This window comes from Saccopteryx leptura, chromosome 3 (assembly GCF_036850995.1).
Source record: "Saccopteryx leptura isolate mSacLep1 chromosome 3, mSacLep1_pri_phased_curated, whole genome shotgun sequence".
Classification (NCBI taxonomy): domain Eukaryota; kingdom Metazoa; phylum Chordata; class Mammalia; order Chiroptera; family Emballonuridae; genus Saccopteryx; species Saccopteryx leptura.
In genome coordinates, this window is record NC_089505.1 from 319,827,516 (window position 1) to 319,853,915 (window position 26,400).

At 36.9% G+C, this 26,400-nt stretch overlaps 1 protein-coding gene across 1 annotated transcript in view; it reads right to left on the minus strand.

Moving 5' to 3' along the window:
- The window catches only part of RP1 (RP1 axonemal microtubule associated), a 375,598-nt gene that overhangs the window by 234,184 nt on the left and 115,014 nt on the right, over positions 1-26,400 (minus strand). The window contains exons 13-15 of the mRNA XM_066379053.1: positions 7,619-7,722; positions 5,476-5,652; positions 1,186-1,398 (exon numbers count right to left, since the gene is read on the minus strand). Of these exons, the coding sequence (XP_066235150.1) occupies positions 1,186-1,398; positions 5,476-5,652; positions 7,619-7,722 (494 nt within the window). The remainder of the gene's footprint in view (positions 1-1,185; positions 1,399-5,475; positions 5,653-7,618; positions 7,723-26,400) is intronic.

The window sequence follows — 26,400 nt, forward strand, 5'->3', positions numbered from 1 at the left end:
ACACACTGTCTTATGGTTCTGAACACTCCTACCAGTCCCAGAAAAGAAAGGTCTGTGTACACTACTTTGTAAATGTTGGTGATATGAAATAAAAGCTACTTCCTGATGTTCCTTCTTTAGAGTGACTAAACTTTATGAAATCATAACTCTTACCTAGTCTGGCCATGATAGTAATGTTACCTGTTTTTAATCTTAATCAGTCCACTTACTAGTTTAAAGCCTGTTTCTTAAGAATGACTTCCTCTTCTGTGAAATGGGATACAGCCCACTTCACAATGCTTTTGTGAGTCAAACATGGACTCTGATTAAATGTATGCGTGTGCATGTGCTTTTCTCCTTTGCACTATAAACATCAGAGCAGACTCACCAATCTGCACAAAGACAGAGACACAGACAGCCATGAATGATCTAAGTCTTCGTCTTTCCACCCTCAAAAGCTCATGCAAACTCTGAAATAGCTAGAGCCACACGGGTAAGGTGAAAGGGGAGTGGGAGCACCTATGAGTTTATCCAAAAGATACAGTATAAGCTAAACTGTTTCAAACAAGAACAGAGAGCATTAATAGGTAAGCTAAATGTATAATCTTATATGCCGCTCAATCCATAGGAAAATTATGAATATATAAAAGATGTTATGTTAGTTGCCTCCCACAGCATCTCCTAAGTCTTAAGAAGTTAAAGAAGAACCCCTAATTTTTAGAATTTAACATTACTTCCTTATTCAAAGTACAGGGTTTCCATTGGTAAAGAAAAAAAAATTTCAGGCACCAAAAGACACACTAAGGAAATATATTGAGCTGAGACTTCCCAGTGCCTTGGTTCTCAAAGTGTGATTTGCAGGCCAACTCATCAACAGCTGATCAATTAGAAATGCAGGCACACAGTCCTTCTGCAGCCTGAGTTAGAATCTGCTTTCTAACACAAGTCCCAGGTGATTTGCATGCACACTATGTTTCAGAAACAATGTCTGAAGGGTCATGATTCCTCTCCAGTCCTGTCAAGCATTCAGTTGCCCTTCCTACTCATTAGAAACCAGTCAAAGGAAACTGCCATATAGAACATCCAATTTCCAGAATGTTCATAGATTAAAACTAAAAAAGATAATTTTCAAAAAGTGCTATTCTCATATCTATTATTGGCAAATGTCTTAAACATTTGCAAAGAAAAATAAGAGCAGATGCTTACTGTTCCATCACACTGGCCATCTTTAATCCTCAGATACATCCGTGCATTTTTCACACTTTCAAACATGCAAATCCCAGCGCTGATTTTATGCACTTTCCAGTAGGATTTTTCAGACTGGTTTCCCACTCCAGTGCAGCTGCCATCAGGCTGGAGACACAGGGCCTGGCTAAGGCTGGTAGCAAGTAGAACCACAGCGTTGTTGAGGAACACACCCTTCACAGCAACAAACACAAAAGAAAGGCAATAAATAACAAGCTCATGTTTTGCTAGAGGAATATGGCAATAGAGTCTGTTCTCTTACAGAAATTGCAGTGATTAGAATCTTACCAAAAGCTTGATGGTTAAAAATGAGCAAAAGAAAAAAATAACTAATTTAACTGCAATGTAAAAAATAAAACTAAATAAGGTTATCCGGTTGACTCCTAATTTACATCAATTCTTATTTATTGAGAGTGTAATTGTCCACATTAAACGCTGCAGAGATATAAAAAGATACAAAATACAAAACTTCTTTTAAGAAATTTACAATCACTATTAAAAAATATATAGTTTTGACCCTGGCCAGTTGGCTCAGTGGTAGAGCGTCGGCCTGGCGTGCGGAAGTCCCGGGTTCGATTCCCAGCCAGGGCACACAGGAGAGGCACCCATCTGCTTCTCCACCCCTCCCCCTCTCCTTCCTCTCTGTCTCTCTCTTCCCCTCCCGCAGCTGAAGCTCCATTGGAGCAAAGATGGCCCGGGTGCTAGGGATGGCTCTATGGCCTTTGCCTCAGGTGCTAGAGTGGCTCTGGTCGCAACAGAGCAACGCCCCAGATGGGCAGAGCATCGCCCCCTGGTGGGCATGCTGGGTGGATCCCGGTTAGGTGCATGCGGGAATCTGTCTGACTGCCTCCCTGTTTCCAGCTTCAGAAAAATACCAAAAAAAAAAAAATAATAAAAATTAAAAAAAAAAATATATATATATATATAGTTTTAATACTAATACAAAGCTGAATACTCTGCTACCAGAATATCTGAATTATGAAATTCACTGTATGGATATTAGTTAACTGTGTGCATGTAGGAATAAATAAATTAATGAAAGAGATATTGAATACAAGCAAGATATATTTAAGTAAATCTTATGCAATCAACAGCTCAAGAAGATATAAAGAGTTCTCAAGTTATTTAAAAATATACTAACACTGTAGAGAAATGAATAAATACATAAACACATGTCACAAAAGACAAAATACAAACAGTGAATAAACATAAGTAGAAGTAATACATACTAGTAATTAAAAAAATAAGTAAAGCAAAAATTAAATGTTTAGCCCTGGCTGCTTGGCTCAATGATAGAATGTCAGCCCCACATGTGGATGTCACAGGTTCAATTCGAGGTCAGGGGACAGAGGAGAAATGCCCATCTGCTTCTCCACCCCCCCCCCACAAACTTCTCTCTCTCTCTCTCTCTCTCTCTCTCTCTCTCTCTCTCTCTCTCTCTCTCTCCCCCCTCCTCTCCTGCAGCCATGGCTTGATTGGAGTGAGTTGGTCCAGGTGCTGAGGATGGCTCCATAGCCTCTGCCTCAGGCACGAAGAAGAGCTCCATTATAACGCCCCAGATGGGCAGAGCATGGCCCCCTAGTGGGCTTGCCTGGTGGATCCCAGGGCACATACAGGAGTCTCTTTCTGCTTCCCTTCTTCTCACTGCATTAAAAAAAATAAATTAAATGTTTATTCCTCTAAAAAACTGTCAGGTTGTTTTGTTTTGTTTTAAGAACTACATTCAACACTAGGGGTCAATGAGATAAATACCTTACTACACAGCTGAAGGGAGTTAGGTAGTAAAAAATTTAACTTTAACCTGACTAGTGGTGGTGCAGTGGATATAGCATTGGCCTGGATGCTGAGGACCCAGGTTGAAAACCTCAAGGTTGCAGGCTAGAGCAGAGGATGACCAGCTTGAGCACGGGGTAACCAGCCTGGGCGTGAGGTCATCAACATGATCCTATGGTCACTGCCTTGAGCCCAAGGTCACTGCCTTGAGCAAGGGATCACTGCTCGACTTGAGCCCCCAGTCAAGGCACGTATGAGAAGCAATCAATGGACAACTAAAGTGATGCAACTATGCTTCTCATCTCTCTCCCTTCCTGTCTCTTCCTCCCTCTCTTCTTCCCTCCCTCTCTCAAAAAAAAAAAAAAAAGACTTTAAAGGTTTTGTTTTTTTGTTTTTTATTGGTTTTTTTTCTACAGAGACAGAAAGAGAGTCAGAGAGAGGGATAGACAGGGACAGACAGACAGGAACGGAGAGATGAGATGCATCGATCATTAGTTTTTCATTGCACATTGCGACACCTTAGTTGTTCATTGATTGCTTTCTCATATGTGCCTTGACCGCGGGCCTTCAGCAGACCGAGTAACCCCTTGCTTGAGCCAGTGACTTTGGGTCCAAGCTGGTGAGCTTTTTCTCAAACCAGATGAGCCCGCACTCAAGCTGGCAACCTTGGGGTCTCAAAACTGGGTCCTTGGCATCCCAGTCCGATGCTCTATCCACTGAGCCACTGCCTGGTCAGGCAAAAAAAAAAGGACTTTAAACAGAAAGGTCTGGCCTTTGCTCTGGCCTTCAGAGAGTTGACATCTAAACCCTTAATGTAATGCCTAATAGGAGTATTTGTGTTTGTTTGAGGGCCTTAGGACAGACATATAGTAAAAATGTGATTTAGGGCAGAAACTTTGAGTCACCAAGTACCAGTTGACCTCTTGAGAGTCTTGAGACTGGGATCGGCCACATGTACTCCCTACATAATGGAACCCCAGTAAAGACTCTGAGCGCCAAGGCTTAGGTGAGCTTACTTCCCTGGTTGGCAATACTCCGTGCATACTGTCACAGATTAATGCTGAGCAAGTAACTCTGGCTTGACTCCATGGGAAGAGGATAATGTTTGGAATTTCCATAGACTCTGACCTATATGTCTATTCCCTTATCTCCTTAGCTGATTTTAATCTGTTATCCTTCTCTATAGTAATCCTTAATCATGAGTATAACAGAGTTCAGTGAGTTCTGAGTTATTCTAGTCTCAGGAATCCCAAACTCTAAGTGTGTGTCAGCAGTGATAGTGGTATGTGAACTGTTTCCTCTAACTTCAGAGCTGAGTAAAGTTTTCCAGGACTAAAAATTGGTACAGTTCTGGAAGAAAATTTGGCATATGTTTCTAAAGTCTTAAAGATTTCATATTCTGACCCTTAAACTTAATTTCAAATTATCTAGGCTAAAAAAAATAATAAAATATGTAGTCAAAGACTTATCAAAGTATATGTTTTAGTAACACATGTAGAGATGGTAAAATTAGAAGCCTAAGATTAAATGTACAATGATAAATATATATATCTATATATTCCTTACATTTAAATATACAACCATTAAAAAGCATGTTGTTTTGAGAAAAATAATACTGTGATAAAGTGTTTATTTTATAAGTATAAAAACATTTGAAGACAAATTAACTTTGATTTGATTCATAAACCATCACTGACTAGCTATACTATACTAGTCAAGAGTCTTAAGGTGTCTGAAATTCTTTTCCTCACATTTAAAATACAAATAACAATATCTGTCAGTTTGTTTATGATAATTAAATTTAGTCTTGTATGTGGTGAAGTTTTCAGTTAAGTACCTGGCATAAACTAGCATCTCATAAATGATAGATATTATATTAATTTGGTAGAAAATATTATTTTTTATCTTGAGTTTTTATATTTCTTCTGAGTTTATTGGTGTGACTGGTTAACAAAATTATACAGGTTTCAGCCGCACAATTCCACAATACGGTGCCTGTGCACTGTACTGCATGTTCACACCAAGTCAAGTCTCTTTTTATCACCTTTTAATAATAAAATTATTCTTATAAGTTCACAAATACATACTATAGAGAAAGAAGCATAAGAATTATGAAATATCACATGTATATGCTCAAAGGGTGCAAATATTCTCATTGTTAGAAAAATTAAACGTTTAAAAATTAAACACTTGTTCAAGTTCCAAATGTAAGATTTTCTAACTCTTTATTAAGAATCTTTACATCCACAGTTTAACCTCCAATTTTAATTGATATAGGATGTTACTCCCATCAATCCTACTGCTGTTATAATCCCTATTGCCTTTCAGTCTGGGTAAATAAAAAGGCAATAAGGCATCAATGCCACCTAGTGGGAAGAGGTCTGATTACTTCATTATGACTCAAAGAATTTTCCTCAACAGATCAAAACAAAGTGTGTATTTAGCAGTATAAACTTGAATATATTTCCTCCATTTTACCTTGACAAACACCACAAATTCTTTTGAAAGGTTTGCATAGCCTGCTGTTGATTCACCAGCTACTTTGCCATGACAGTCAAAAATAACTGTGTGTCCAGAAACCAGTGTTGACTCAAGAAGTGCATGGCGGTTGGGTTGATAAAGCACCCGCAGCTCAGTGGAGGGTCCACCACTAGCCTAAAAGAAAAAGGGGGTGAGGGAAACCCTTTGAATTAGCAATAGAAAATAAATTTAAAATGTTTTGATATTACACATATGTAGAGGTCTACTGCACTCTATAGAATCTAATGTTTTGTAATTCAGTTGTTCTAATTCCCCAGTATTAATTTCCAGTGTCTTTCTCTAAGAATTTTCTTCTCCTAATTTCATAGAATCCATGGTAGAAGGCTGGGTAAAAATAAAAATTTCAGTGGCAGAATAATATAATGAAATGTTAATATGTACTTCATTATTGTTTATTTTTGTATTTCTTCATTTATGTCTTTTTAACTCAAGACTATTTGTGACCAAAAGCTGAAATTAATGCACATATATTTCTAGGTTTTGCTTTCAAAAACTAAAAAACTCGAGGTCAAGTTATGCTACAGGAAGACAATCCTGGTACTGTTTGAAGTCTTATCTCTCCCCTCAGTGCCCTGGGAAAACAACATTTGGGCATGAAAAGGAAGAACTCATGGGTGCCCCTTGAATGGCTTGACCCATGCCACTAAGGCTACAAACCTCAGCAAAGTTCCCTTGTGTATATATATATATGGTACATAAACAACAGAACTATTTACCTTCAGGAAAATATCTTACGTTTGATGAGTACATTGTCAGTGACCAACGTGGACTGAAGCTAAGAGGGCTATCATCAGATATTCTGAGACCCCATACCAGGTGAAATCTTGTGTGCAACAAGTTTCATAATAACTAAGATGGAATCTCTCACCAACCTGGTGAAATAGGGGCTTGGAGATAGAGGGAATTTGATTTAAAAAAAAAAATAAGGCAGTGGGACATTTGTTAAATTCAATTTAATTGTGTAGATTCCATACCCACTACATTCATATTTATTATGTACTTACTCTGACCAGGACTTGTACTGAGCAGAATTTACTATCAAGTATAGTATATAGGGTACCTTGCAAAATCTGGAGCAGTAGAGAAAAGACTACATCGAGAAAGTTTGACAAAGTAATCACTTAGCCTAAATTTTAGTCATACAAATTATTACTTTTTAAATAATTTTATTTAGAAAATTAAATTTAATGGGGTGACATTGATTAATAAGAATACATAGGTCTCAGATAAACATTTCCATAGCATTTGAACTGTTGATTATGTTGTGTGCCCATCACCCAAAATCAAATTATTTTCTATCACCATATATTTGTTCTGCTTTCCTCTCCTCCCACCAACACCCTCCTCTTGGTAACCATTTCACTTTTATCTATGTCCATGAGTCTTATTTTTATATACCATCGTTAAATAACTTGATATCAGTTAAATATAACACTAATATTATCTAACATGATATGAGGAAGCTGTAGCATAACATCCGGAGTCAGATGGCCTGTGTTCAAGTCCTGCTTTCACACTTACTAGCTATGTGACATTGGGCAGCTCACTGAATCCTCCTATACTTCAGGTTTGTCTTTTGTTAAATAGGAATAATAATAGATTCTCTCAAAGTGCAGATATAAAGACTAAATGTTATAACACATATTAAGCACTTAGGACAGTGCATGATAGTTATCCTATACTATCTCACATGCATAAATTCTTAAGAGACAACTTTTTCTATTAAAAACTACACTTCAAACATAACCTAAGCAACACAAAACATAATTAGGTTCTTTTTCTTAATAACAGGATCCCTAAACAGTTCTTTGAAAAGTCAAACTGTCTCTATTGGAAGGATCATTTAAATTTTAAATGTTATCAGAGAAGGGGTCTACTTTTTTGGGGTGGGCTAAATTCTAATTATGGACATTTAGAATCATTTATATACATTAGAATCTCAAAAACTAGTGAGACAAAATAGTGAAAGTAAAAGTCAAAGGAAAATACAATTTGATAATCTTATAAAAGTACCTTATAAAATACATTATTATATATGGATACAATACTATTAATACATGGTAAAAAAATTATTACCTACCATTCCAGTGACAAAGCCATTGTCGAGAGCAAGAGAAAGATGCCTTACTTCATGACTTTGGAATATGCATATATTTCCTTTGTTGAAAATAACATCAAAGACACCTGGAAAACATTTCAAGTATTAGCAATTAATTCATATTTTTAAAGATTTTTTTTCTTATTTAATTATACATTGAAACTTTTTAATAACACATTTTATAATATCTCTCAGTTAAATTATTTTAATTAGTGAACAGGTAGAATGCCAATAGCCTTTGATTATCTACACGTTGTTTGGTAATTTGTTATAATTTCCATGGAAAATCTTTAATACATTCTTATGCTAATCTGTAAGCCCCTGAGACAACCCCCTAGAAACATCTTTCTTATGTTGGGGTAAAATAAAATAATGCATTACAAAAAAATTTATTACATATTATTTGAGTATTAGTAACTGGTTTGTATGATTAGATGATGAAGATTCTGACATCTTATATTTAACAATTGGTTTTAGTTTTTTTCATTATGATGATTTTTTTGGTTTATTTTATTGATTTTAGAGAGAGAGAGGTAGGGAGAGAGAGACAGGAACATCAATTTGTTCCTGCATGTGCCCTGACCAGGAATGGAACCAGCAACCTCTATGCTCCGGATGATGCTCTAACTAACTGAGCTATCTAGCCAGGGTATTGTCATCATATATATATTTGATTGTTTTTAATTTTCAATATACTTTTACATATTTTTTTATCTTAAATGGTAGGCTTTTCACAGCATAAACTTTTGCCTACTCTGTGTCCAGCTGTACAGCAGCACTTAGAAGAGTACCTATAACATAATGGGTGCTTAAGAAATAAGCTTTAGATAAGTTAGTTAACTTAGTTTCCTATAGCCTATAAATAAAAACAGTTTGTTGGGCAGATAAAATATATTATGCTCACTTTGTTAAAGACAGCGCTGCCCACGAGGAGGCCGTCGCCCAGGTGATATTAATGTGTGTCTCTGTGGGCAGGTAGAATCCTTGTAGCCTGGGGCTTGGTTTTGGGATTAGGCCTTTCCCACCCGTTTTGATGTGGGGTGGTACAATCCAATCATGCCTCAGAGAAGTGTCTTTGTATTAGAGACTTCCCTGTTTTGTATATTGGATTAAAGGTTTCGATTTCTACACTATAAAGTGGGGGCAGAATGAGAGCTTGCTCTCTTGGTTCCTGGGATGATTAGCATGAGAGAGCAGAGGGAGCAGAGCAGAGAGCAGAAAGAGGCCATGTGGCCAGGAGAAGCAGCCAAAATGGCGGAGTGCTGAGTGAGATGCCAGTTTGTGCAGAGTTTGTATCTGGGATAAGGAAGGAGATGGGGAACTGAGGAGAATAAGGCTGGTGAGCTAGAAACCTTTGATTCTAGGAAACTCGGATAAGTCAGTGGCTTTGTGAGCACTGAATGTGAGTGGGTTTTGGAGCTCAGTGTGTGTTTTTACTTGCCCGCCGGGTGCAAGGTAGGATTAAAGACTATGGCCCACCAGTTTTTGGCTCCATTGTTTCTTTACCGACTGTCCGAATCCAATGCGAACCTGCATGAGCTGGGCTGCTCTGATGGTAGCCTTGGCTTCTGGCTTTACACAGTTCATGCGCGCATGCACGCACGTGCACACAATTATTCCCACTTGGTAAATGAAGAAACTTAGACACAGAAAGGTAAGGGACTTTCTCAACATCCCTACAGAGTTGTAGAATTGAAATAGAACCCAGGACTTCAGATCTTAGTCCAATGTTCTTTACATTACCAATAATCCTTTCTCTAGTACTTAGAGGCAACAAATTTTCAGGAATCCACTCTTGCAACAACAATAAATGAAGACAATTTTTGCTTTTACAAATAAGTGATTCTCATTGACAAGTCAAACAAGCCAGATATAAAAGAAAACATATTGTATGTTTTATTATATTTACAAAAAACATGCAGAACTACTCTAGAGTCTTAAGAGTTAAGATAATGGTTACCTTTGGACGAGAGTGACTAGGAAAGGGTATGAAATTGTTTCTGGGGTGCTGGTTATGGTCTATTTCTTGATCTGCATTCTAGTTACATGGCATGTTCAGTTTGTGAGAATTCACAATAAAATATTTGTATTTTTTTCAGTATATGTATAATATTGAAGGAGTTCAGCATATGCCATCTCAAAATTATGCCCCTATGACATAAAAATTATTTTGAGTTGAAAGCAACTGAGAAAAAATAGACACAGTATGAACTCTTTGCACTCCTTCTATCTGCTTAAATGCAGAACATAAATTTATTTTGTAAAAGTATCTCCCAACTCCACTTTCCCAGCAGGAAAAGGATAACAATCTTATCATTAAAGAAAGGTGACACTGATAAAGAAACAAAGCTCGCTAATTAGCCCTTATCTTTTGTTTTCCCCATATACATTCTTCTCACAGTTTGCTGCCCCTAGAAGCTTAAAGTCCTTCTTTTTTTGTCTTGTCAAAGTTATAAATAAGCTCCAAGTTTTAACCATCTCTTTGAGTTCAAACTACACCTGAGTTCATCACTTAAGTTCTCTCCCATAAAATGGTTTTAAAATAGGTGATGCCTTGAACCATGATTTATATCATTTCCTAATAAGTTACTGAGGTTTGTCTGTATGTGTGTGGTCTATGTGTGTGCTATAAATATATATATATATAAAATATATATACACATATTAAATAAAAATTTATCTAATATAAAATATGTAATGCACATTAATATCTATAAAATGATTTCATGGTAACAAAGTTAAATTTTCTAAAATAAACCAATTTTTTCTTTTTCATCATTGTCAATAAAACTCAAAACTTTGAGTCTAGTCAATACATACCAAATGAAGGAGTATCGAAGTTACTGGGTGATTTAGGTTCCCCAAATCCCAATTTTTAACATGAAATTATTTACATTTTTATTTTTTATCTTTTTCTGAAGCTGGAAACAGGGAAGCAGTCAGACAGACTCCCGCATGCGCCCGACTGGGATCCACCCAGCACGCCCACCAGGGGGCAATGTTCTGCCCATCCAGGGCATCGCTCTGTCGTGACCAGAGCCATTCTAGCGCCTGGGGCAGAGGCCAAGGAGCCATCCCCAGTGCCCGGGCCATCTTTTGCTCCAATGGAGCTTTGGCTGCGGAAGAGGAAGAGAGAGACAGAGAGGAAGGAGAGGGGGAGGGGTGGAGAAGCAGATGGGTGCCTCTCCTGTGTGCCCTGGCCGGGAATCAAACCCGGGACTTCCGCACACCAGGCCAACGGTCTACCACTGAACCAACCGGCCAGGGCCTAAATTATTTACATATTTGTTTTAATTATTCATCTTGTATGTGTATATTCACTTAAAGTTAATAAAATGCAATTATTAAATTCTGTCTTTACGTTTTTTCATTTTTTTATTTATAAATTTAATGTAATGATGTGACATTGATTAATAAGAGTATATAGGTTTCAGGTAAACATTTCTATAGCATTTGCACTGTTCATTGCTTTGAGCGCTCATCACCCAAAGTCAAATCATTTTCTGTCACTGTATATTGTCTATTCTTTTTTCATTTTTTATTCATAAATTTAATTTAATGGGGTGACATTGATCAATAAGAGTATATAGTTTTCAGGTAAACATTTCAATTTCAATGAACTCAGTGGGCAAATGCTTTTAGTTAAGAATCAGGTCTGATGAACAGATTAACTCTACTACTCCAAATTCTAAAAAGATTTCACCATATATTGAAATGCTCTTATATTCACTTAAACTCATATTTCCAAATGTGAAAGACTTGTATATTAATTCAATAGACCATTCCAAATGGAAGGTTTTCTGACTAATTAAGCTCTAAATTGTTTTTTGTCTATTTAATAAAATTCATCTTAATGGCTAAAAATTAAGAAATTAAGGATCTTCATAATATTTAATCATGTTGATGCATATATCTAGATAATCCTGAACATTATGGGTTGTGGGATGTTATTGAAATGATGTTAGAACCAAGAAACAGAAATTCTGACTTTGACTCTGACAATGATAAGATAACCACAGACAAATCACTTTGCATTAGTCTGTCTCAATTTCCTCATCAGTAAAATATGCACAAGAACTCTTAAAAAAGTATTGTTCAGATGACTCATTAGTTGAGTGAAATAATGAGTAAATGACAGAATCATTTGAAAACTAAAAGACTGTGCCTAAAGATTCCATAATTAAAATTATAAAATTATATAAATTTTTTATAAATATTTTAAGTGTTTACCAAGAGTAACAAATATAAACTCTGTGAAGCAATGGCAATTTTCTATATGTCATTGCTGTTAGTACTATGCCTAAGACATTGTTTCAACCACACTAAGCATTTTATAAATATTTGTTGAATAAATGAACTTCCACTGCTGAGAAACAAATTAAGGGTTCCTATTTTGAGAATTTTAACACAGTACAGAGTGTCATTGGATTTGGAAGCTTAATATAGTTAGTTTAATTAAAAATATTATTGGGAATAGAATATTTTCCAGTAAAATTATAGTCAAAGCAATATAATAAATGAGATCTTTAGGAATTTTAAATATTTTCAATAGAGAAATAATACGCTATTGTAGAGGAACTCCAAAATACATTCATGGGACTCTGAGGTTCTACTGATCAAAGTCTGGGGGGAAAAATAGGGGACGGTGTGAGAGTAATTTACACTACTCTCGTGTAAATGAGTGAATTAAAATTGCCTTAAATTGAAAACATCTAAACAATTAGTAGTCATAGAACCATTTGCTAAATTTAAGCAGATAGAGTACTCCAAAAATATGGCAGCCATTGACCCCCACACCTGGGAACCCAATAGAACCTTTCATACTTCCTATGGAAACCCTAAAATCCCATCCTTTCCCTCCTCCTTTTTGTTGTTGTTAAGTTGGTATATAAACCTTTACCTCTGGGTATTCACTGTGTTACTCATTACTGAATACTTCTACATGTTTGTACGGCATGCACATGTACATTATTAACCTTGCCTTTCCCTTGTCAGTCTGTCAACTGTCAGTTAATTCACAGGCTCCTAACCATTAGAACACAAGATGGTAAAGAAAAAGTTTTCCCTCCCAATGTGAATCTGGATTACAATTTCTAATTCTAGCTCTGCCAGTAGAGGTCAATCATCCATTCAACCACTGTTTATTGATCACCTACTACATGCAAGAAATATTTTCACTTGTAGCCCAGATAAAAACTCTCAATATTCTTATATATAAAATATCCTTATCTTTAAAAATCATCAGTAAATCTTAGTCAATCTAATTTCACCAAAACAAACTCAAAACATCCTAATACAACAGAAACATTTCAGTCCCTGTTTTATTTTTCTTCTTTACTATCTTAAAGCTGGCAGACACCTTTTTAAGCTCCACAACCTCCCACAACACTAATTTCCTTCTCAATTTCCTACTTAAATATCTGTTCTCTTCTTCATACATAGGCATAGGGTCCCTAGAGTTCTGTCCTTGAGTGAGTAACTTTTTCACTCTTCATAGGCCTGCTCAAAAGTGTATTTTAACCATAAATTAAGAAATCGAAAATCAATATCTCCACCACTCATTGCTCCATCAACATCAGTTTATAAATATAATCTATTGTTAAACGTGATCAACTGGATATGTTATAGGCATTTCAAACTCAGTATAGAAAACTTAGGACTCATAATTTTCCATATAGTCCTAGCTTCCAAATCTAGTCCTTCTAAATCTTTCTGTATTTCCTATCTCAGTCAGTGACCCATCAACAACTTATTCACCCAAACCAGAAACTTGATAGTAACTCTTCCTCTTAATAGTCCTTTACCAATAAATCAACAAGTCCTGCCAAACTTACTTCCTAGTAATTCTTCACATCATTCTTCTCTATATACCAGTACTCCCACTAAAGTATGATAGGTCCTTGTCATCTGCTTGATATATTACAAAAGCCTCTAACTGGTTTCTCTTCCTTTTATCTTCCTGAACATACCTCAACTGTGGCTTCTAACTAGCTACCAAAGTATTTCTACTCTACTTCAAATCCATTAATTGGCTATTTACCTCCTGTAATGGGAATAAAAGAAATTGCCCTCACACACTGACCCTTCTCTCTCCAACTCTTTTGTAGGGGTCACAGATTAGTCATGAAAGAGTTAAAAGTTTAACTTATTAAATTAAGTAGTTTTTGTTTTATTAACTAGCAGACTACTTTTAACATAAGATGATATTGTTGTAGGGGTCAAGTAAAATGTTTAAAACATGTTTTATGGCCTTTAGACTAAAACATCAGACTAAACATGTTGCAACTGCATACAGTACAACGCTTGAAACTAATGTTGGATCTGTTGTTAGATTGAGTTGAAAAATTCAGCAATTCACTATATAAAACAGTCCTGATTTGCTAAAAATTGGTAAAGGTGTTTCTTTCCACTATATACTAACTCAGAGAGAGTTACATGTGTTATAGAGAAAAGTAAGCAGCCGTTCTCCTAAAATGAAATTTTCTAAGACAATCAGAGTCCTCATCTTCCTTTATATCTCCTTTTCCCAGTCTTTCAGGATTGAGACTGAAGTTCACTTAAAGGGGGCTGAAGAGGATAATATCCAACCTAGAGAATATTTTTTCAACCTAAAACAAAAAGTTTTTCAAAATATTTTCATGAAATAGAATTGCAAGGCCAAATGGCTTCTTGGTTTTAGAGAAGTGTAGTTAGGATGTGTTCAGAGCTGGAGCAAAAAACAAAGGTAGTCAATGGATAGACAGCCAGTTATACACTCTATCCACTGCACCACTGCCTAGTCAGGCTGTTACGCACTCTAAAAAGTGGGGTTTTCTTAAGGTCCTTTATTAGTAATTAGTACCAGAAAACCATACAGAGAAAATAATTGCAGCTAATCACAATCGGCTATTCACTAAGAATAGGGCTTAGAACTGTGCGGATCTAAGAAAGGAATTCTATTAGTACCCAAGTAGATAAGTAAAACGACCAAAGACGATCCTAAGGTGGCAAGTTCTGGGAATAGCTATAGTTTTTGTTACTCAAAGGGAAGTAGAGAATAACTAGAACAAGAACTTTTTTCTAAAGTTGTAACACAAGAAAAAGAAGTATTAACCTCTTTGGCATGCCATGTAAATTATTTAATAAAGAAACAATAAAAAATTCAGAAAATTTTTCTTTAGTCTTAAGAAGATTCAAAATGTTATATCCCATATGAAACAATTTTTAAGATCTCACTTCTTACTTAATTGAAACTGAAACCGAAAATTATATAAAAATGCAACAGAAGTATGCTGAATATGTGATTGTCCAATGAAGACACTTTTGAGAGTAAAAAGAGGTGCCAAACTTGATGAAAAACTGAAACACAAACAAAACAGGCAAATCAAGCTATATGGCCTTTAACTTAAGTTATGTTTTACACAAGAAAAAGATCTTATCCTTACATTTTGATATCAGAGAGTAAGTATGTGCTAATATATTTCGGGTTTATATAAAAGTTTAAAATATAAATTTATTATTACTCCTAACTTAATGACAAAAATGTGTAATGAGTTTAAAACACTTATACACCACTAATATACACAACTAATGAGAGTGTAAATTGAAATAACTCTTTGGTAAAGAGATGGGGCAATATGCATAAAGAGCCTTAAAATACTCTTATTTTAACATAGTAATTCTATTTTTCAGAAAGTTTATTAAGAAAATAATCAGACACAATAGAAACATCAGCAATAATAAAAATTGTAGGTATGTTTATTAAAACAGGTATTGTCATAGTCATGTAGTAAATTTATATAGTGGTGTATATATAATTTTAATGCCTTTAAGAATATTTGATGCTATGGAAAAATATGCATGGAATAATAACAAGTAGAAAAATTAAAGTTTTATGTTGAATACTTAATTCATGCTTCACCAACTGTGTGTTTAAAATTATATGTATAATGTTATATTTTATAGAATTTATCATATTTCACATAGCACTATCTATACATCTGTACATTTGTATCCATTCAACGCTGCAAGGAAATGAAGCAAATTCACTGGTTAGCACTGTGTAATGAATTTATAGGCAATTTAAATTTTCATATGTAGTCTTTACATGTATTTCCCAAATATTCTATAAAAAATCATTTAATGTTTTAATTAAGCTTATTGGAGTGACATTGGTTAGTAGGGTCATATAGGTTTCAGGTATATATAGTGTGTCCATAGTCATGGTGCACTTTTGACCGGTCACAGGAAAGCAACAAAAGACAATAGAAATGTGAAATCTGCACCAAGTAAAAGGAAAACCCTCTCAGTTTCTGTAGGATGATGTGGCAGCATGTGTGCATGCACAGATGATGACGTAACACCATGTATACAGCGGAGCAGCCCACGGCCATGCCAGTGGAGATGTGGACAGTACAGAGAAAAGATCAGTGTGTTCTGTGGCTCACTAAATTTGAATCCATGACCAAAGTGCAACGTGAATATCGGCCCGTTTATAACAAAGCGTCACCACATAGGAATAACATTACTCATTGAGATAAGCAGTTGAAGGAAACCGGTAGTTTGGTGGAGAAACCCCGTTCTGGTAGGCCATCAGTCAGTGATGAGTCTGTAGAGGATATACAGGATTGCTACCTAAGGAGCCCTAAAAAATCTGTGCATGCGTGTGCTTGACAATTACACCTAAGCAAGACTTCATAAGGTGTTAAAGAAACGTCTCTGTTTTATGGAGTACAAATTGCGGCTGTTGCACACTATCAAACCGGCGGATAGACCCACATGATGCGCGTTTGCTACAGATATGCTTCATGAGATCGACAATAATGCAAGATTTTTGCAGAAGATTGTGTTTAGCAACAAGGCGACCTTCCATATCTGTGGACATGTTCATCGTCAGAATATGGGCTGCTGAACATCATCATGCCTATGTTGAGTACGAACGTAACACCCCTAAAGTGAACGTGTGGTGTGGCCTAATGTGTAATGAGGTGAAACCTCATTTTTTTTTTTTCTTGGAGCAGTATGTGATGGCAAAGTCCTATCTTGATACTTTGGAATTGTATGCAGTGCCACAATTTCCAGAAGGTGTCATCTTTCAACAGGACAACATTCCTCCACACTACGCAACCATTGTTCATGAGTTTCTGGATAGAACATTCCCCTGGCAGTGAATAGGCAGGGGTTCTGTCAAGTTATGGCCACCACGATCCCCGGATCTGATGCCCTTAGACTTTTACTTTTGGGGTTATGTGAAGCAACATGTGTACATTGAACATATCGATGACATTAATCACTTAAAACAGAGAATCACAGGCCCTGGCCAGTTGGCTCAGTGCTAGAGCATCAGCCTGGCCTGCAGGAGTCCCAGGTTCGATTCCCAGCCAGGGCACACAAGAGAAGCACCCATCTGCTTCTCCACCCCTCTCCTTCTCCTTCCTCTCTGTCTCTCTCTTCCCCTCCCACAGCCAAGGCTCCATTGGAGCAATGTTGGCCCGGGCCCTGAGGATGGCTCCATGGCCTCTGCCTCAGGCACTAGAATGGCTCTGGTTGCAGCAGAGCAATGCCCAGATGGGCAGAGCATCACCCCCTGGTGGGCATGCCGAGTGGATCCCAGTTGGGTGCATGCGTGAGTCTGTCTGACTGCCTCCCCATTTCTAACTTCAGAAAATACAAAAAACAAAACAAACAAACAAAAAAAACCAGAGAATCACAGACATTATGTGTTACACCAGACGTCCTTACCTGTGTGTGGCAAGAACTTCACTATCGTTTGGATGAGTGTAGGGCAACAAATGGAGCCCACATCAAACTGCACTGAATAGGTATGAAACTGGGAGAGTTTTCCTTTTATTTGGTACAGATTTCACATTTCTATCATCTTTTGTTGCTTTCCTGTGACCGGTCAAAAGTGCACCATGACTTTATGGACACATGGTATTTCTGATACATGATCTTTATATTGCATGTGTGCCCACGCCCAAAGTTAAATCATCTTGTCACCATATACTTGACCTCCTTTACCCTTTACTACAGTTCCACCCTCTTCCTTCTAGTAACCACCATACTGCTGTTTGTGTCTATAAGTTCCAGTTTTATATCCCACATACAAGTGAAGCTCTATGATTCTTAGCTTTATCTGACTGACTTATTTCTCTCAGCATAATATTCTCAAGGTTCATCCATGTTGTCAAAAATGGCAGTAATTTGTCCTGGCTGGTTGACTCAGTGGTAGAGCATCAGCCCAGTGTGTGGAAGTCCTGGGTTGAATTCCCAGTCAGGGCACATAGAAGAAGCAAGCATCTGCTTCTCCACTCTTCCATCCCCACAGCAATGGCTCGAATGGTTCAAGCAAGTTGGCCGCAGGCTCTGAGGAAAGCATTGCCTAGTAGGGGGCTTGACAGGTGGATCCTAGTCTGTCTCTCTGCCTCCCACCTCTCACTTAATAACAGAAAAAAAAAAAGAAAGAAAATGGCAGTATTTTAACTTTTCTTATGGCTGAATACTATTTCATAGTATACATATATGTGTTAAATCTTCTTTATCCAAACCTCTATCGAAGGACATTTTGGTTGTCCCCGTGTCTTGGCCGTGGTGAACAATGCTGCAATAAACATAAGGGTGCATTTATCTTTGGGAATAAATGTTTTCCAGTTTTTCAGGTAGATAACAGGGAGAGGGTTTGCTAAGTCACTTTGCTGGGTTATAGCTCTATTCTTAATTTTTTGAGAAATTGCCATACTGTTTTCCATAGTGGCTGTACCAGTTTACATTCCCACCTGCAGGAAATTAGGGTTCTTTTTCCTCCAAAATCTTTCCAACACTTTTTATAACATGTCTGGTTGATAATAGCCATTCTAAAGGTGTGAGGTGTTATCTCATTGCAGTTTTCTTTTCTTTCTTTTTTTTTTTTTTTTTTTTTGTATTTTTCTGAAGTTGGAAACAAGGAGGCAGTCAGACTCCCGCATGCGCCCGACCAGGATCCACCCAGCATGCCCACCAGGGGGCGATGCTCTGCCCCTCTGGGGCATTGCTCTGTTGCAACCAGGGCCATTCTAGCACCTGAGGCAGAGGCCATGGAGCCATCCTCAGTGCCCGGGCCAACTTTGCTCCAATGAAGCCTCAGCTGTGGGAGGGGAAGAGAGAGACAGAGAGGAAGGAGAGGGGGAGGGGTGGAGAAGCAGATGGGCGCTTCTCCTGTGTGCCCTGGCCAGGAATCGAACCCGGGACTCCTACACGCCAAGCTGATGCTCTACCACTGAGCCAACCGGCAGGGCCTCTCATTGCAGTTTTGATTTGCTTTTCCCTAATAGCTAGTGAAGTTGAACATCTTTTAATATATCTGTTGGCCATTTGTATGTATTCTTGGAGGAGGTGTCTGCACACATTCTCAGAGCACTTTTTTTATTATATTGCTTATTTGGTGGTGAGTTGTATGAGTTCTTTATATATTTTTGACATAAAGTTGTTGGAACAGTAGTTTACTCTATTTAGTTGGTGACCTTTTTGTTTTGTTGCCAGTTTATTTTGCTGTGCAGAAAGTTTATAGTTTGATATAGTCCCATGCACTTATTATTCCCTTTTATTACCCTTGCCTTTGGGGTCAAATTCATAAAATGTTCTCTATGACTACAGTCCATATGTTTAATACCTATATTTTTGCCTATGCAATTTATTGTTTCAGATATTATATTTAGGTCTTTGATCAATTCTGAATTAATTTTTGGATTTGGTAGAAACTGTAATCTGGTTTCAGTCTTTTGTATATGGCTTTCCAATTTTTACATACCCTTTTTTGAAGAGGTTTTTTTTTCTCTGTTGTGTGTTTTTGGCCCCTTTGTCAAAAATTATGTGCCCATATAAAATGCTTCTATTTCTGAGCTCTCAATTCTATTTCACTGTTCATTGTGTCCGTTTTTCTGCCAATATCATGCTATTTTGTTTATCATAACTCCGTAGTATAATTTGAAGTCAGGTACTGTAATACCTCCAGTTTTGTTCCTTTTTCTCAGGATTCTTTTGGTTATTCAGGGTCTTTTGTGGTTCCTTACAAATCTAATCACTTTCTGTTCTATTTCTTTCATAAATGACATTGGGATTTTAATGGGGATTATCTTAAATCTGTTTATTGCTTTGGGTAATATGGGTATTTTAACTATGTTGATTCTTCCAATCCATGAACATGAAATATCTTTCCAATTCATTGTGTCTTTTTCAATTTCTTTCATTATGTTTTGTAGTTTTTAGTATATAGGTCTTTCACATTCTTCGTTAAGTTTATTCCTGGGTGCACTTTGTTGTTGCAATTATAAAAAAAAATTGTTTTATTTTATTTTAATTTATTAATTTTAGAGAGGCAGAGGAAGGGAAACAAAGAGATAGAAAACTTATTTGTTTCTTTATGTGCCCTGATCAGGGATTAAACCCACAACTTCTGTGTATTGAGATAATGCTCCAACCAACAAAGCTATCCAAACAGTGCAGAAATTGTTTATTTATTTTTTAATTCAGTTTATGAAGTTTCATTGTTGGCATATAGGAGAGCAATATTGTATATTGATTTGTATCCTGCGACTTTACTGTATTGGTTTTTTGTCTCTAATAGTTTTTTGGCGGAGTCTTTGGGGTTTTTGATATACAAGATCATGTCACCCACAAAAAGTATCCCTTACTTCTTCTTTCCCTGCCTAGATGCCTTTTATTTCTTTCTCTTGTCTGATTGCTCTGGCTAAGAATTCCAGTGCTATTGATATATTGAATAAGAGTACAGAGAGTGGACAGCCTTGTCTTGTTCCTGATTTTAGAGAAAAACCTTTCAGTTTTTCACCATTTAGTATGATATTGCCTGAAAGTTTGTCATAAATGGCCTTTATTATGTTGAGATACTTTCTTTCCATTCCCATTTTTTAATATTTTAAACATAAATATATAGATGTTTTACCTTATCAAATGCTTTTTGTGCATCTATTGATAAGACCATATGATTTTTATCCATTGTTTTGTTAATGTGGGGTATTACATTAACTGATTTGCATATGTTCAACTATCCTTGTACCTTTTAGAATGAACCCCACTAGATCATGGTGTATTATTTTTTATGCATTTTTTTATTCAATTTGCTATTATTTTGTTTAGGATTTTTGCATTTCTATTTATCAGAGGTATTTTTCTGTAGTGTTCTTTTTTATGTGTTATCCTTGCCAGGTTTTGTTATTGGGGTTATGTTGAATGTTTTAGAAAGTATTGCCTCATCTTCAAAACAATTTTTTTTGACAGAGAGTGATTCAAAGAGAGAGACAGATAAGGACAGATAGACAGGAAGAGAGAAAGATGAGAAGCATCAATTTTCCATTTCAGTTCCTTAGTTATTCAGTGATTGCTTTCTCATATGTGCCTTGACTGGGAGGCCACAGCAGAGCAAGTGAATCCTTGCTCAAGCCAGCAACCTTGGGCTCAAGCCAGTGACCTTGGGTTTCAAGCCAGCAACCATGAAGTCATGTCTATGATCCTATGCTCAATCAAGCCAGCAACCCCACACTCAAGCTGGTGAGCCTGTGCTCATGCTGGACGAGTCCATGCTCAAGCCAGTGACCTCGGGTTTGTGAACCTGGGTCCTCCACGTCCCAGTGTGACACTCTATCCACAGCACTGCTGCCTGGTCAGGTACCTCTTCTTCAATTGTTTGGAAGAATTCAAGAAGGATAGGTATCAAGTCTTTTTTAATGTTTGGTAGAATTCACTGGTGAAGCCATCTGGTCTTGTACTTTTATTTTGGGGAGGCTTTTGATGGTTATTTTAGTAATTTCCTCACTGTTAATCACTCTATTTAGATTTTCCAATTCTTCATGATTCAGTTTAGGAAGGTTATATATTTTTAGGAAGTTATCCACTTCTACCAGGTTATTGAATTTGGTGGCCAGGGTCTGGGTTTTGCTTTTTGATCTAATCTACTACTCTGTGCCTCTTTTTTTTTAATTTCTCTTGTTTCTTGAAATAGGCCTGTAATGATATAAGCCTTCCTCTAATTACTACTTTTGTTGCATCCAAGAAGTGTTGATTAGTTGTATTGCCATTCTCATTTATCTCCATATATCTTTTGACTTCACCTTTTCTTTCATAGAGTTCTAATATTATTCTTTTATATCTGTGATGTCAGTGGTAACTTTTTTATTTCTGATTTTGTTTACATGAGTCTTTTCTTTTTTCCTTAATGAGTCTAGCCAAGGGTTTGTCAATATTATTAATCTTTTCAAAGAACTAGTTCTTTTTTATAATAGTTTTATTTATAGTCTTTTTTCTAAGTGAGAGGAGAAGAGATAGACAGACTCCTGCATATTCCCCTACCAGGATCCACCCGGTAACCTCTGTCTGGAATTGATGCTTGAATCAATCGAGCTATCCTCAGTGTCTGAGGCTGATGCTCAAACCAATTAAGCCACTGACTGCAGGAGAAAAAAAGAGAGAGAATGTAGAGAGGGAGGAGAAGAGAAGCAGATGGTCAATGCCCATGTGTGCCCTGACTGGGGATTGAACCTGAGATGTTCACATGTCAAGCCAATGCTCTACCTACTCTGTCAATAGGCCAGGTCTTATTACAGTCTTTTTGTTCCTCATTTTATTCATTCTACTCTAATTTTTATTATTTCCTTTCTTCTGCTGACTTTAGGTTGCTTTGTTCTTTTTTTATAGTTCTTAAAGATGTAATATTAGGTTGTTTACTTGGGATTTCTCTTGTTTCTTGAAAAAAGTCTATAATGATATAAACCTTCCTCTAACTACTACTTTTACTGCATCCCAGACGTGCTGATTAGTTTCACTGTTATTTTCATTTATCTCTTATTTGATTAAATAAAAATATTGATTTTTTATTTATTTGATTCAGTCGTTTTTAATAGTATGTTGTTTAATTTCCACATATTTGTGGGTTTCTTTCCTTCTTTTTTGCCATTGATTTCTAATTTCAGAGAATATGCTTTGTATAATTTCAATCTTCTTGATTTTGTTGAGGCCAGTTTTGTTACCCAATATATGGTCTCTCGTTGAGAGTGTTCCATGCACACTGGAGAAGAATGTATAATCTGATATTCTGGTATGAAATGTCCTATAAATGGCAATTTTGTCCATTTGGTCTAATGTGTCATTTAAGACAACTTTCTATATTGAATTTCTGTTTGAATGCTCTATCTGAAGCTGTCAATGAAGTATGAAGATTTCCCAACTATGTTATTTTTTGTTTCTTCTGTTTATTCTGTTAGTAGTGCTTTGTATACTTTGGTGCTACCTGATTGGGTACATATATATTAAGTGTTATATCTTCTTGATGTAGAGTTTTTATCTTAAAATCTATTTTGTCATATATAAGAATAGTTATACTTGTTTTTCTGTGGATGTTGTTTGCTTGGAGAATTGTTTTCCACCCTTTCACATTGAGTATAACTTTGCTTTTGGAGCTTAGATGTGTCTTCTAAAGGGAGCATGTGGTTGGGTTCTGCTTTTTATTTTTTATTTTTTTTAATTTAGTTGAGAATAGGAGAGATAGTTGTTAGATTCAGGGAGTACTGGGGCTGCCAAAGAGTGTAACTATTGAAGGAACAGGGAGTGTTGCAAAGAGTGTAACTATTGAAGGAACAGTAAGTGCTGATACGGCTCCTGTGAGGCTGAGAACAAAGAAGGTCAGAGACACTTATCAGAAGTTTATGTTTGAAATTTGCCACTAAGCTAAAACTGGCCCCTGTTGCTATGCCGGCCCCTGTTGCTATGCTGCATGTGACCTCCCGAGCCAATAGCTAAACTGCCACATCTGCTTCTGTACTATACTTGCTCACTTAGGATATATAAGGGCCTGGCTGTAAGCTCCAGGTGCGGCTTCCATTTGCAGCTCCTTGTGGGCACGGTGTCTCCGGACATCTTGGGAGTTTGCCCCTGTGCAGGTTAAACTGGCCAATAAAGTAACATCTTAACTCCTGAAAGTCTCCGACGTTTGTTCTCATACCTGGTGGATGCTACAATAGTGAGGCAGACTCTCACATGTGTCCCAACGGGGATCTACTCATCAACCATCTGGGGACAATGCTCGAGTAACAAGCTATTTTCAACACCTGAAGCTGATGCACTCCAAGGGAGCTATCCTCAGAGCCCAGGGCCACACTTGAACCAATTAAGCCACTTATCTGTGTGAGGGGAAGAGGGAGAGAAAGGGGAAAAGGAAGGGGAATAAGCAGATAGTCATTTCTCCTGTGTGCCCTGACTAGGAATTGTACCCAGAATGTCCATACACTGGGCCAACTCTATCCACTGAGCCACTGGGTAGGGCCTGAGTTTTGCTTCTTGATCCAATCTGCTATTCTGTGTCTCTTTATTTGTTGGTTCAGTCCATTTAAGTTAGAGTAATTATAGATGTATGAGGATTTTCTATAGCCATTTTATGTTTTGTTTTCTGGTAACTATGTGTCTCTTTTGGTTCTTCTCTTTTGTGTTTCTTTTTTTCTTAATTAAATTTACTGGGGTGATATTGGTTAATAAAATTTTATAGATTTCAGGTATACAATTCTATAATACCTCGACTGTACATTGCACTTTGTGTTCACACTCCGAATCAAGTCTCTTTCCATCACTATTTATCCTTCCTTTACCCTCTTCTACCCCACCCTATACCCCATTCTCTCTTGTGTTTCTGTCTATTGTTTTTGTTTGGTGTTATCCCAAACAGTTTTCCTCTGTTTCATCTTTTTTTAAAGCTAGGTGTCTCAGTTTGGACTTTTGTGTGTGAGTGTATGATTACTATTAGTTTTATGAAAAATAAAGTTTCATATATACAATTGTCCCTTTTCTTTTGAATGTATCTTATCTCCATCATCCCTTGCAAATTGAGATCTTTAGCCCCTCCCTTTTTATGTTTTTGTTATCACAAATTATCCACTTATGCTCCAAAATTGTTGGAGATCTTACTCATAGTTTTATAACCTTTTGTTTTTTGTTTCAAGTAGAATAACTTCTTGAGTATTTCCTGCAATGAGGGTATTTTGGTGATAAATTTCCTCACCTTTTATATGTCTGAATAATTTTTTTATTTCTACTTCATATTTAAATAAAAACTTTGCTGGATATATTATTTTTGGCTGGCAATTTCTTTCTTTCAATCATTTTAAAATTTGGTTTCACTCTCTTCTGACTTATAGAGTCTCTTCTAAGAAGTGTAGGGTTTTTTTTTAATTTAGGTGAGAGAAGGAGAGATAGAGAGACAGACTCTCACATGCACCCCAACTGGGATCTCCATTAGGGCCCATGCTCAAATCAACTTAGAAATCCTCAGCTCCTGAGGACCAACTAATTATCCTCAGTGTTCAGGGCTGAAGCTTTAGCCAATCAAGTCACTGGTTGAGAGAGGGGTAGAGAGAGACAAGGGGAAGAGGGAGGAAAAGAGAAACAGTGGTTACTTTTCATGTGGACCATGATCAAACTAGGGACATCCTCACGTGGGCTGACACTCTATCCACTGAGTCATCTGGCCAGGGCTGCCTATTATTCTTATAATGCTCTTTGTAATGCAGTCAGATAGTTCTTACAGAGGTATTTCACCATTTTTATGCTCAAATAAGTCTCTTCCTTTTGCATCATTTTTAGATTTCTATCTTCAATATTACTAGTTTTTCCTCTTCCTGATCAGCATATTTCCTGTGCTGTCTAGTTTATTCTCGATCTCCATTGAGTTTATCTCCAGAATTTCTGTTTGGTACCTTCTTAAAGTTTCAATCTCTTTGTTAAAGTACTTATTTTGTTCATTGATTTGTTTTCTGATTGCATTAAACTGCCTGTATTTTCTTGTATTTCACTGAGGATTTTCAGAACTGCATTCTTAAAATCTCTATCATTTATATCACATATTCCCACATCTTTAAATGTTTTCTGGGGATTCATATACTTTCTGAGTTGTCTCACTACCTTGGTTATTCATGGTATTTGATTGATTCATACTCTGTCTAGGCATCTATGTATGAGAAGTACTTCTGTAGCAGATTATTATGAAGAAGTCTTTCTCTTTTATCCCATGAGGTGGTTCTGAATCACAAGTGTTTTAACTCAGTGAAATCCCAGTGCATTCCTGCAGCAGATGCTTTGTCAGTGTAGCTGCAATGTGTGGTTCCCCAGCCAGCATCTTTACTGTTTTACCCTCCTGGTATTGGCAATTTAGGAATTCCATAGGGTACCACCTGCATACCAACCACAATATTTGTCACAGAGTATACCCTTTGCTCAAAGAAAAATGTGATTATTTAGTATCAGTTCTTGGGTTTGTAGATAATGTATCTGCAACCCAACACACAAGGGCAAAGAGAAATAAGCTCTGGGTGGCTACAAAGCAGCAGATCTTCATGGCTTTGTTTCTCTCTTTGGCATGCCCATTGCTGGACAACCATGACCACAAGCCTAAGCTGTATCCTTGCCCAAGTCTCTGGGTGCAACCACCGTTCATACTGTTCACTCCTGCAGGAATGCCCACTGAGTCTTTTTTCTCCTTCTTACTGAAGGGAGCACCAGCCACAACCAGATTCCTTCTCTCTCCATGCTGAGCTCCACAATGAGTTCTTGGTTGTGGGTCTGAATCAGTAGACTGTTTCAGCCCTTCCTCCTTCTCGCATCCCCCATTTGTTACTACTTTCCCACCCTTAGATGTTTCAATGCACCGATATCTCGGGCATATTTATAGCTGAGCATGGAATCCTTTATTGAGTAACAGTTGTTTAATTTGTTGAAACTTCAAAGGAAGAGATCAAGGGGATCACTCACAC